General features: G+C 40.7%; 1 protein-coding gene across 1 annotated transcript in view; it reads right to left on the bottom strand.

Moving 5' to 3' along the window:
- Positions 1-532: 532 nt before the first annotated feature.
- Positions 533-13,868, bottom strand: part of epas1b (endothelial PAS domain protein 1b) — a 77,688-nt gene continuing 64,352 nt past the window's right edge. Inside the window, exons 8-16 of the mRNA XM_084735189.1 lie at positions 9,567-9,714; positions 8,473-8,681; positions 6,797-7,032; positions 6,347-6,460; positions 4,981-5,504; positions 3,940-4,036; positions 3,171-3,264; positions 2,899-3,075; positions 533-2,146 (exon numbers count right to left, since the gene is read on the bottom strand). Of these exons, the coding sequence (XP_084591315.1) occupies positions 1,995-2,146; positions 2,899-3,075; positions 3,171-3,264; positions 3,940-4,036; positions 4,981-5,504; positions 6,347-6,460; positions 6,797-7,032; positions 8,473-8,681; positions 9,567-9,714 (1,751 nt within the window). The 3' untranslated portion in view covers positions 533-1,994. The remainder of the gene's footprint in view (positions 2,147-2,898; positions 3,076-3,170; positions 3,265-3,939; positions 4,037-4,980; positions 5,505-6,346; positions 6,461-6,796; positions 7,033-8,472; positions 8,682-9,566; positions 9,715-13,868) is intronic.

Raw genomic sequence — 13,868 nt, 5'->3', positions numbered from 1 at the left:
ACTTGCGATAGTCCTCTTACTGCTGCAGTATGAACATTTCTGCTGTGGCCATTCTCATAATGTACATTTCTGTATTTACTTTCAAAAATGTCGTGTTTGCATGCATGTAAAGTTTTAACAGTGAGTACGAAAAAAGAAATGCCTCATTTTTGGCAAATGAATTGGTGGTAATACATTCAGACTGATTGGTCTTTGCTCCAATAACAACTTTCTCCTTTTCTGTTTCCAGTACTTAGATATATCCTACGCATGTGCTTGGCAAACATATACTGTATAGTTATAGCTAATGTTAGCAAAACCAACTGGCTAGCTAACAATTTATGCAGCTTGGAGAGCTAGAAAGCTAGCATTTTGCTGGTTATCAGATGTAACTAACTAGCTAATGATGTAGTAGCAAGTTAGCTAGACCTTTGCTCTGTGGAAAAAAATGCTAGCTAATGATTGATGTAGATTAACTGGCTAGTTAGCTAGTGTTTCACAAACATTATCTACCTTAAGATGTGGCTTTTACAGGTCCACCACCAGCACCATCTTTAAAATTCATCTTTCAAGAATATCTAAGTACAGGAAAGAGGATAGGAGATGGTTGATTTACATTCCAAAAGGGGACTTAGGAAGGGCTAGCCTCCCTAATGATTGTAAATTACTTTTACATTAAAAATTAGCAATATTAGTGATCCTGGTCTAGTATTACTTGGTACTGGATTGAAACAGAATTGTGTGGTATTGCCCACCCCCACTTTTATCTTATTACAGGTGGTTTCAAGATGATAAAAAGCAATAAGGGAAAAGAAAATACTGTTCTTGTAGACAAAATTTTGTTCATTTTTTTCAAACTTAAACCTAATTTTTGCTTGTTTCATGTAAATTTGTGAAGATATTCCTTCTGGCCTCTGACAATTGTTCAAATGACACAATCTAAAAGATCCAACGGGGAAAATCACTGCCACTTTAAGTTATTCCAACCAATATAATTTCTTGTGGGGGCATCAATAAGCAGAATCAAAGAGCATGTTTTGTAAAGAATCCTTGTTTCTTACAAAATACAAAATGGCTACAACTCAGAGTTGTACTCAGATGAACTCAGTTCATGATACCCAACTCGTGCATGACGCTTTGACTGGTGCTACAGCGGTGGGCTGGATCTAACTGCCGGTCCAAAATAATGAAGTAAGGGAACACAGTGTCTCTGCTAACATGTAGGTAGTATAATATCTTCTTCTCTGAGCTAAATGTGTTAAATGCATTAGCTGATAAGGGGAAGGTAGGGCTGGGATCTGAGCTGCATAGAGTTCATATCAGGGTGTAGGTCTGTAGGTCTGGATACGACACAGGTCTGAATCCCAGACCTATATGCAGACTGGCTGTTCATTCACACCCTGTGTTAAGCCTCAGTATGGAACCGCTGGTGGTAAGGGTGAAAGGCTGTAGGTGTTTGGGCAGAGCTGGTCTTTAAGGCAGGTTGTGTGTTTGAATCCCATGTCACTAATATACCTTTTATACCAAAGACCTGACCTTTGTTTCCGAACACGGAGCTGACCTGTGAGAGACCGAACCTGATGACCAGCGAGAATTCCCAGTGTCAAGACTTAGTTAATTGTCCCACGTTGACCTTTTTTCACCAAGTGACTCCTGTTGTTTTATGTGTGTGGGTCATCTATGTGGGTGGCTCAATGTGTGGCAACTTTTGTACACTGGTGGTCAACGTGCATCTGATATCAGTTGGGAGCTTGGGGGAGAAAAGGGGTATAAAGTGGCTTGACCCTGATATCGTAGCTTGTTTAGATGGTGTAGGTACAGAGCTATATGGGGACAGGGGACAGAGTGTGGGGCCAAGCCAAATGAGCTAATTAAGACAGGATGTGGTTACAATTACCATTCCCTATATGTAGCTTACAGTCTCAGGGCTCTTAGAGGGCCAGGAGGTACAAAGAGGCTTAAGTCCCGGCCTGGGAGTGAGTCCGGGTCTATGTCGTGGGTTTGAATCTGGGGCTCTAGGTGGCCTGGTCCAGGGCTCTCAGCAGGTCACAGCCCTGGAGGAGGTGCAGGTTGCCCTGCAGTGGGACATTGACCTCGCAGTCATAACGGGTCAACTCCGGCAGACAGGAGGACTCAAATGAAGGGCCCAGCAAGCGACTGGCTATACCTGGAAAATGGTAGAAAGATAGAAAGAAAATCAGAAAAAAAAGGGAAATATCTGGGTGTCAGTGATTAAATTAAAACCAAAGAAATAATTTTAATTTTATTAAGTTATATCTGTCTTTCCCTGAGACCTAAAAGCCTTATTTTCTTAAAAAAAAACGTATGAGCAGTAAGAATATTTTGACCTGTTTGCACCAGAAGACAACTTGTTCCAAGAGATTTTAGACATGATGCACGTGTGAATCTTAAGGATTGTATATGAGATTGTGAACATTAATATAGCAGCAAAAAATTGCATTGTAAAGATATAGTGGAGTAATCATCATAGTCATACTCCCTCTGTGTGTATTGTACATCTGTGTTTCAGTTTAGTGATAATGATGAATCGATGATCGATTAAACGGTTGTTCAGAATTTGATGAAGTAAAACTTCTATCAAATAAAGATCTGATAATATGAAGGCCTTAGGTCTTCATATGTTTCTTAGGCAAATCTGTCAGAGAATATGTAATATGTCACTGTGGAAATAAAGCTTTGAGGAGGAAAAATTCATTTGGTAATTTTTGGTATAAGCAAAATCTTTCATTCTTTGTTTCGTTTTCTTTAAAAACAACTAATCAACTAATCATCATTAATGTTACCAATGATAAATTCAGGAAAGTGCTTAACAAGTCATCAGACACAGTACAGTTGCGATGTTAGTTGTGTTTCTAGGCAGTTTAGCCTTGAAAAAGTCAGAAAGTGAGGTGAACTCACCCTCAGTCTTGTTAGAAGGCATCATGTTATACTGTGTGTAGTTGCAGCTCTTCTGGGGGAAGGGTTTTTCATTTGCACCACCTATCCCGTTCCCTGGATACTGAGACTTCCTGTGTTGCTGCAGGGAGCTGAGACACGAGGACATGCTGCCTGACATCATCCTCCCCATCCCCGACTCTGAAACAGACGGGTACGGTTGTTGAATGGAAGAGAAAATAACTCAAGTTTGTGTTTTTCACATGCACACACACAAACATAATCCAGGATCATACCTGCCAGTGATCCTGCGCTGAGGGAGCGATCCAGGGCGGCACAACTGTCATCCCTCATCTTCTTCCAGATGATTTCTGATGGCCTATTGTCATCCTGAAACACAATCATGTGGTGACTAAATTAGCTGTCTAACAAGAAAAAAATGAGTAAATTCCCCAAATAATTACGGCTTTGTTAAAGAGGCAATCTCAAAGATTTTCATTTAAATAAATGTATGGTAAGTTAATATCTATTGCCAAATGAGATCACACAATGGTGGTTGAGCCAATGGCCCACAGGGGGAAAAAAAATCGCAATATTTATATATTTGCAGTATTACTGGGTGTCTATGGCGACGTTCCTGGAAAAAATGCTAAGCTACTGCTAATGTAATCTCTATAAACAGATATCTGTATATGAAGGCAGAATGCTGGCAGAAAGCTACATTGTCATCAAACTATAGCTTTCCAGTGATGCAAACTGAACATTTCTTATGCTTCACATTAAAAAACATCAGGGGATTTCAGTCCTTTTCTTGTGGACAGTATTTTCTACACCTGCTTTGTTTTTCATCACTATCAGATCAAGTGGCATGTCCATTATTTTGCCTTAACTGCTTATTTCAAGGTAAATTTGGTTTAGCTTGTAAATAAAGTAAATTCTAGTCCAAAAACTGTCACTAACAGACAGTTAATCAGCTCTATTTTCATACCGTAATGATTCTCAGGAGTAAGTAAGAAACTTAAAAGGTTATATGATATATACGGTCCTTTTATCAGAGAAACTCACCACAGTCATCTGCGTGAAGGAGCGCTTCATTCCGTTGGACATGGCCACTCTGGCTGGACTCATGTCTCTGTAGGCTTGAACAAAGTTGTCAATGGACCTGCGCACACACATGTAAATACACAACAGCATTTAAGTTTGATGGGAAAACCGCCAGCTGTGTTTTGATTGGTTGATCGACCAACATGATAGATAAACTTCAATCATAATTTAAGAAAAAGGTAAACTGGCCTCAAGGAGCTTCCTGGATTAGACTTTTGTAGGAATGTATATTGTCATTTGTTTGTAGTCCTCCTCCACACTCCATTATGATATATGGCATTAGAAACACTGTATTTTAAAAATCTCTCTCTTGTGCAGTGGTCCTCAGCCCTTTCCAGTCATGACCTCCCAGAATAAGATTAGTGTTCGAGACCCCCCACAAAAAAAAATCCACATTGGAGAAAGTCAGGGTGATATTTCTACAGTTTTGCAGGAATTCTGGGCTCTACCAGAAGCGCTAGCGTGAACCACCTTGAGACACAGTCTCCATTTCCTGTCCTACCGCCTCGATCGTAGACCTATAGCTGCTTGGTTACGGACTATAATGTGGCACGAAAGAGCCAAAATGAGAACATTTTTTGAGTGTATGTGTTGAGTGCATGCATGATCTGTTTCTCTCAAACACACTAAATAGAATCTCACTGGTATAAACAATGCAATGTAAAAATCATTCCCTAGTCCAAAACATGGCCCTCATTTCCCATCATGCAACCAGTGTAGTTTAAGTTTGCTGTTTAATGTTACTAACTGGAAATATTACTTTTTGTTAGGGTTTGCAATGTCTTTGTTCAGAACATATTGGCATATGATGAATATTGTCATTTTTGTGCCGGTTCATAGTAGGGACGTAACAATATATTGAATTTCGTGATATCGCAATAAAAAAAGAGTCTCAATACTGCAACAATCTGTGACAATAGGGGGTTGAGAAACACTGTTCTGCTGCATTATTCTTTTTGTCTTGGTTTAACTGTGTAAGGACTTTGCTCGCTGTTACATCACCTCTGTTTCTGCATGAGATGTGGCATGTTCTGTTGACAGGACAGGCGCTCCTCTCCTGACAAACTGTCCATCAGGTAGGTCTTGGCAGCTGATGGCTGTTGTTGGTAGGTTAACAGAGGGTCCGGTGGCCACTGCAGATTCTGCCTGCCACCCATGGAGGACAGAGGGGTACTGGCTGGAGCCTGGTACTTCGGATTCTGCATGCACCCCATCATGCAGGACCCTGCGCGGGGGTCCACGGCCCCCTGACCGGAGCTTCTCTTCTCCCTCGCAGCCCAGGACGCAGCCAGTTGGGGCTGGTAGTGGCTTTGGGGCTGCGGAGGGGAGGACAGGGGCTGGAAGAGGCGGGCGATGTTGCTGAAGCTCTGGTTTATGTGGGTGTGGCTGCTGTTGCTGCCCATGGATCCTGCAGGACCCCCCTCCATTGGCTCTGACTCTGGGATGATAGGATTCAACTGAAAGTCCTCGCCATCCATTGGGATATAAGGAGCCAAAGTCTCAAGGTCTAGGTCACTCAAGTCCCTCTGGGAAAGGGAAAGATGACATGGTTTGTTAAAAGTGAAAAAAATCATGTAGATCAGATAAAATTAGAGATGGGGATTTTATCAAGCACCTAAAAACACACTTGGATAGATGAGAAAAAAAAATGTCATATTCCCCGGCTTTGCACGGAGGAATGACGGCACCTTCTTGATCTTCTCCCTGTTCTTTTATTGGCTGTTATCTGTGGGATGACTCAGCTTTTATATGACTCACTCTGTACTGAGTGTTTTGTGATTGATATCAGTTGATCCAGTTGTGCACTCTCCCTCCTGCCTGTTGGCACATGGAGAGCAGCATTTTTCCCTACTCTGCTCTTTTTCTGGCCTGTTTCTGTGCACAACCTTCACCTGCAGTAGGTTTTATTTGTCCCAACCCTTCATCCCTTTGTGGGAAATGTCAGATATTCTGTGCGGTGCAACTGGGGCACATGTGGGTTTCTGTGATGCACCATTATGCATGACGCTGTGGCTGGGGATAATTTCATACAGCATACAGCAAGACTTGAATTGGACTTGCAAAAACTGACTTATCTGACAGAAATGGGTTTCTGAAAAGCAGACTTGATCTGTGATTACTTTGACTGTCAAATAAAACTTGGTAAAGAGTTTAAAGAGGGGAACTAATAGACGGACTAGAATAAAAACAGTTAATTGATTTTAACCACAAAATGTCCTTTAACATGGGAAAATCTTGACCATATTAAAGGGAGCTTTTCCCAGAAAGGAAGAGAGAAGGAAAGCCAAGTTTTCAATCAGATTCGGTGAACAAGGCCTCATAAAGTTTAAGGCATGTGTGTCCATGTGATGAAGTAAAGGACACACACCTCAGTGTCTGCAGGACTGTTGTTGCTCTCTGTGTCCAGAGCGAACAGCTTCTCTGTGAGCTCCACCTTCAGGTCGCTCTCCACGGAGCTGTAGTAGTCACCTGGGCTGCTGGGCTGCAGGGAGGAAAAGGAGAGGGAGGAAAGGAGGAGGATGATGAATGGAGACAAAGGAAGCAGAGAGGAACAAGATGACAAGTACAGAGAAAGAAAAGAGGGTAAAACCGAAACAAAGAGCGAGAGATGAGTTTTGACAAAGGCACTATTCACTGCTCAGAGCCTGTTCCTTCCAAAAATCCACCCCCGTTATTCTCACACACACTGCCCACAGCGAGTGACCTGTGAGCCCCCCAGGCCTCACTGAACACAGAGGGAACAAACTATGAAACAAACACAACCAATCGCTCGCCCAGTAACTAATTACTTCTTTCAGTTTGACATTCATTCCCTCACCGTGGAGCAGCTGCTGAGGCTCGGAGTGGCGCTGCCCGTCGGCGGGTTCTGCTGCACGGTGAATGTGGCTGCCATTTTGGTCATGTCCCTTGGAACTGGAGCCGGGGTTTGGCCCGACGCTGGAGGGGCAGGCTTGTGGCTCTCGCTGGCCCAAGACGGAGGTCCTGGAGGGGGCATAGCCGTGGCTGCAGACACCTGGGTGTATCCTCCTGGTTGCTGGGGCTCCTGAGGGCGACCTGCATGAAAGAAAAGGAAATAAGAGTCAGTTGAAAATGAAATGAAACATAAAACACTCACATCTGATGCCAATTTTTATGTATGTAACTGCAAATTTTAATTAAACTAATTTATGTTTTTTTTTTTTAAAAGAGAGGGATGTAACAATTTATCGAGTACTGCAATATTGAAATAAAAAGTTTTCTTAATATTGTACCCAACTGTCACCATATCTATCATGATATTACATGGTGAATAATTAATTTTATTATTTTTATAATAGTACTGCCACTGACTGCTGCATTGGTTTTGTTTGGAAATAGCACATACAAAACTCAAGCATTTATTGCCAACAGAAGTTGACAAATACTAGATTTTTAGGGCTGATATGAATAATGATATTAGGAAAAAACAATGTGAATTAAATATACATCAGCTGATATTGCAATGATCCCTCAAACGTGGTTATCAAACACAGTTTAACAATAAACCTTTTCCACAGAATTATATCATGGCACTGAAACAGTAAACTTTCACTGGTATTTGCAATAATTATAAATAGAAAAACATTGCTTGACCAATATATTCTATATCTGTGTGGCTCTAACTGCCAAAGAGAATTCATGCCAAGTTTGTGCACATGCTGCCGTCATGGCTGTCTACTTTTATTTTATTTTATTTTATTAAAGAAGGACAGCAGAAGTAATTTAGGTCAAAAGAAAAAAACAATACTATAAAACAAAAATGCTAACACGCTTGCAGATTTACTATTTAATAAAGAACGCTTTTCATTCTGCTTTATGCTGTTATTTAATATTATGATAAATATTGGATTATGGGCTACACGCCTGCTAAAAATGTTCATCTTGCTGAGTGACTTTTATGTCATCAAATAAGCAGTCCCTCCAGGTAGGTGCGACCACAACAATTAACACAAATGAACCAATCCCTGTAAATTCTGCACAATCTTGCAATTTTGTCCAATCTCTGTCCGATCATAGCTTCCTGTGAATTTCTACCAATCATAGCAGTTCCCTATGCAAGCATCATACAGGTAATTCTCCATGAACTGACTCAGCGTTTTATTTTTTTGTATTTTTATTTTATCATGGATACTGAAAAGAACAAAGGGTTGGAGCTCCAAAAAGATTTTGCTTCTTTGTGAAATACCCCCCCGATGCAATTCTTCATTTAAGGAAAAAAAAAAAAAACGTATTTTCTGTGCATGGTTTTATTCTCCCTGCAGGAAGCTGCCTTCGATTTTTGTGAAAATTTAATACCATGGAAAAGATTTGCTTCTATCTGGCCTCTTTGCTCCGTTTTAGTCAGATGTCAAGTTTTAAGTATAAGGAATGTACTACAAAGTGTCCTGCTGTAGAGGGAATTTCTCAGGACACATTGTTATGCAGTGTTAATAACATAATGACCCCAACAAGTGCACTCAGAACTACAATACTGACCAAAGTCAAGGGCGATGATTGTGTCTCCAGGTGTTGGAGCCAGCTGGGTGAGGTCCTCCGGCTCCTCTTTGAGTTTGGTGAAGAGGGCATCTCCCGATTCTCCGGCCACGCCTGCACTTCCAGGAGTGAAGAAGGTGGTCATGTGGCACGGCTTGAACAGGGACTCCGTCTGCTCCAATGAGAAGATGATCGACTTCTCCTCAATGTCACTGCAGGATTGGAGGAGGAGAGCAGACAGAGGTTTGTTTTTGTGTGAATACAAAGAGCAGAGAAGATTTTAAGAGGACATAATTCTTCAAAAAGGATTTGGAACCCACATAATGACAAGGAATAATGTGGAATTTCCCTTTACAGTTGATTCTCATTTCCAGTGAGTTTTGGTGATTTGAAAAGACGTCTAAGAATTAAGGATTAAAACAGGGCAAACTCAACACTTAATTTTAGCAGCTTCCGTAAATCTGCTACATGAAATAACAGTATTAAAGGGACAGTTAGCCTCAAAATCAAAAACACATTTCCTCTGGCCTGTAGTGCTATTTATCCACCTAGATTGTTTTGGTGTGAGCTGTGGAGTTTTGTACATATTGTTCATAGAGATGTCTGCCTCCTCTGCAAAAAAAGTTACAGCAAGTAAATAATAAAGCATTGAGTCACTTCATTGAGACATATGTTTCTGCAGGGAACTGCAATGATTGTTGTAATTATCTATGATGATTGGTCAAATTTGCACAAAAAGTTGGAGTGATTGGACAAAAAACACAAGGTTGTGTAGAATTCACGTGGATTCTTTGAATTTCTGTTAATTTTTTGCAATGTTGCAACTTCCTGGAAAGACTGCATTATGTTCAAGAGAAGACAGGCATCTCTATAGCTGATATTTCCATAACTCGGCAACTCGCACCAAAAAAATCTAGACGGATGTACAGCACAAGAGGTAAGAAGAAAAATATGTATTTTTGAATTTGGGATGATCTGATCCTTTATAAGCCAGACAGCTGAAACAGTTCTCGCTTTTTGACCGAACTCCACCTGATTTTGACATTTTTTCACCTAAACTGTACCAGACCTGTGTTCACTGGGACGAGGTTGCTCACCTGAGGACGTAGTTAATGCACACGATGCACTGTGGCTGGGAGTTGCGGCTGTTGTAAATAACAGTCCCCTGCGTTTCCACCCAGACGAAGCCTCCGTTCTTGGCCAGCATGCGATACTGACTGCTCACTGCCTGACCCTTGGTACACACTGTGGAGCGAGAAGTGGGAAAGAGCTGTGTGTTACAAACTATTTCTTTTGGTGACTCGAGGCCGTGGTGATTTGTTAAGTTTAAACAGAGGGGATGACTCAATGGGAGCACCCCTCCGCCCCTACCAGCCAACACACACACCCATGTAGACCTCCCAAAAGACATTGTTACAGGACACTTTATTGGAACACTACAGGCAGTACTGTATCGCTATGATCCTTACACAACTACACATAGTTATATCTCTAAACATATGTACTTATAGTACATATGTTTAGAGAATATTATATATCCAAGATGAGTGGACCATTGAATATTGAGTGGAGCATTATCTTGTGTTGGGAATTTTTTCCCCAATATAACAAGATTTTAGTAAACTGTGGGAAAATGTAAAAACTTCAAACACTTTCTTGGACAAATCCTTCATTATTCACTAAAATTAAAATTTGGCAAATGTAATTCAGCAGTAAGATATTCCTTTTTTTTGTATAAAAAATATTGTGTTTGTTCTGGTGTGCTGCTGTAGCAAAGCTGTGTCTAGATAAAGACAGCTTGTTAACAGCAGATCAGCTGCAAAGATGAGTGACACAGATATTTTTTTAGTGTGTATCATTCATTTACCACCCGTATTGCTGTGATTTTCCACACAGTTCTGTTGAATAATGCATCATCTGCCACTTTCATGGAACAAAATAACATATAATCACATCGCATAACGTGTAATCAGTAACTGATGGCGTCCCCTCTCTTGCTCGCTCACTGAATTTGAACGTCCTATATTTTATGTCAGCTAAAAACAAACATCTGTATCAATGTTTTGTTGCAACGGGACGCCGGCACGTTGTACAGATCGCATTTACGCCAGATGTGGTCAGGCAGATCCCATCACATTCCAAATATGATGCATTTTTCCTTAACTGGATAACGCGTCCGGATAGAGATTGCATTTTAGTAAACAGGGTGTAAGTCTCCTCCCAAACACCTTCTGCTCAAGGCAAGTTTGGAACTGAACCACATGTCCATAATTGTATTACTCAGGATGACAGTGGTGATGGTTTTATGTTGGAGAAAAAGCACTTTGATCCTTTTCCTCCATCTCTACCCAAAAGTCTTTTATGACGGTAATGAGACTCTTTCAGACGTACGATCACAACATGAAAACAGAACCGCTCATATTCTCTGTAGTGGGGAGAGTTCTCTTTCATATCCTCTCCTCCATGAGCCAAGACCATTTTACAACCCCTCAGTGGTATGAAACCCTTTTAAGAACCTTTGAATAATGTCAAACATAACATAAACAACTAAGAGCTGAAGATCTACAGCTCATGTGAGGTTTGGAGAACACGCTTTATGACTCAGTGAGTGACTCATGGGAGCTGGATTTATTGACCGCTAACAAAATGATCATTGTTTGATATAGTGTAAAGTTCTGAGGTGCTCACATTTTATTGTCCACTGCAGTAAAACAGCCAATCCTGAATAATCCTCTCAAAAGGAAACTAACCCTACGTGATAAAGTACCTTTTAGAAGTTAAAGTTATGGTACGTAAGCTCACTTCAGTCTCTTATGTCAATGACAAATCAAAGATTTTTGCAATAAAAGTTGTATTTCATGTGCTTTATTATTTTTTTCCCTGTATTTCAATGTCTAATTGTTGAATTATTTCTTAAATATCCATGTATTTATTTAGTGCAGGGCTGTGAAACATTGGTTAGCAAGAGAAAGTGGGATGTTTGACTTTGAGCTGACAAGGAGATGTGCTGGCTACAGTCCAGAGTTCAGCACTGGCGTGGGAAAGGAGCAGGCCTGTGGTCAGAGACTGTACAGAAGGCCACTAACTGTCTGTGTGTGTGTGTGTGTGTGTGTGTGTGTGTGTGTGTGTGTGTGTGTGTGTGTGTGTGTGGTGTGCGTGTGGAGGAAGCTAACAGCAGCATTACATGTAGCAGAGAACGCTGTTAGCATGTGCTGATCAACAGGCTGGTCACGTTGGCCGTGAGAGCTGCTCGTCTGTGTGTGTGTGTGTGTGAGACATAGAGACAGATAGATAGAGATCCCTCTATCTTAACAGACTTCAGCTAACTCAAGACCATAGACACAAAATAACTTACACACACACAAAAAACATAAAATCCACATAAATTCAGCCAAATATTCCTTGAATTTGACAATAAGGTGTACTAGATTAGAATCACATACAGCTCCAGATTGCAAGTATCTCGCCTTTCTATACAGCGCTTGCGATTCCACCAGCAGTGCTGCAGCACATCCCAGAATCAGGTCTCCACTCCACTTTGCTTCAAATACACATCAAGTCTATTTTTGACGGATGTCACGTCAAGCTGCACACCACTGAGAATCTGGTTAATTTTCAAAATAAAACACCCTGTGCAGATTTATGATCAAGAGATTAAGATGATGAGTTGGTATAAAAACCAATATCAATACTAAACCAATGTGCACTGACAGAATCTGTAGCACTGAAGACCAAAATATCCCAAATGCGATTTTTGGTCCTGTATGTTGAAGAAGGCAGGATCCATTATTGGTTTGACCCCTGGCTCACAAGAAGTGGTTGTGGAGAAAAGAATGGGTAAGAAACTTGACAGTGTCAATGATGATGATGATCTGATATAGTTGTTGTTGTTGTTGACTGTTGATGTTGTTCATTAGGAGGGTGGTTCTACTGAGGATTAGCTTCAGTTTGCCCCCTGTGGATTAATAAATTATTTCTAATTGTATCGTATCACATTGTATTGTATCATATAGTATAGTATCGTATCATACTGTATCATATCATATTGTACAGTATAATATTGTATCATATCATATCATATCATATTGTATCATATCATACTGTATCATGTTGTATCGTATCATATGTCATATTTTCAGTAATGTAAGATAACAAATAAAGTGGTTTTGCTTGTAAAAGTCAGGAATCGTGTTAACCCTGTTACAGAAAACACAGACACATAGTGCCATTATGTTGCAGGGTGGTTTTAAGGAACTAAATTACCACTTTCCCTATGTCACTGCTGCTCAGAGCTTCTAATGATCGCGTACTGTCAGGGGAGAGAAAAGCCATGACACTACAGAGCCTTGTTAGGAAACGCACACACACACACACACACACACACACACACACACACACACACACACACACACACACACACACACACACACACACACAGTGTCATTAGAATGTAATAGAGGCCACCTGGTCTCCTGTCCACTGTGTTTGTGGCAGCAGATGAACAAACCTCATCAGGCCATCAGTGGCTGTGCTTAATTTAATCGAGACAAGACATCTTAATACCATGCCCCTGCTCTGTATGCTCACTCACACATACATAAACACACTCACATATACACAGAAACAGACACAACCGCAATAGATCAGGACATCACACACCCGCTCAAACACCAACTGACCCCACTGCCCTCTGGGTGCAAGCAGAAGCAGTCATAGCCACCTTATATAATAGGCCTTGTTGAGTGTATGCTGTTGCCTACAGGTGTTGTTACTATGTGTTGTTTGTTTGTTTGTTGACCAGTGGGTACAGTGCTGTGGAAATGAATTTCAATAAAGTCTAGAAAAGAAAACATAAAAAGAAACAGTCTGATATTCATGCTTAATAAACATTTTGTTACAACTTTTGTTCCTCACAAGTACCAATACCACAGTACAGAAATACTTCTTTACAAGTAAAAGTTCTGCATCCAAAATCCTACTTAAGAAAAAGTAAATGTAGTTAGAGTATCAAAAAAAAGTATTCATTCAGCAGCAACAGCAGATGGAAAGGGCATCAGAAAGGCTAAAAAATCAGAGATTGACCCCTTTTCCATTGTCAGCAGACAAGTTGTCCTTCTGGATTTTTCTGATGTGTTGCTCGAAAGCCAAGACTAAACTCATGTCTGTGCAGGAAACCAGAGAGAAAGAGGAAGCGTCTTTGTGCTCGGCTTTCAGTAATTTTGTAGCCTCTAACTGAATCTCCTTAGGCTGAAGTTTAGTTTCTCTCTTGTGTGCTGTTTGTACTTTCAGGTATCTGCTTTCTTTTACTGTTTCATGTTCACTTTCAGCTGGATAACAGTCATGTTTAAGTAACTGCTGATGAAAACCCTACAGAAAACAAAATAAAAGGTTTAAGATAA

This window comes from Lutjanus erythropterus, chromosome 14, assembly GCF_056507025.1.
Source record: "Lutjanus erythropterus isolate fLutEry1 chromosome 14, fLutEry1.hap2, whole genome shotgun sequence".
Classification (NCBI taxonomy): domain Eukaryota; kingdom Metazoa; phylum Chordata; class Actinopteri; order Lutjaniformes; family Lutjanidae; genus Lutjanus; species Lutjanus erythropterus.
The sequence above is the reverse complement of the archived record's forward strand: the minus strand, read 5'-3'. Positions and strand labels throughout refer to the sequence as shown.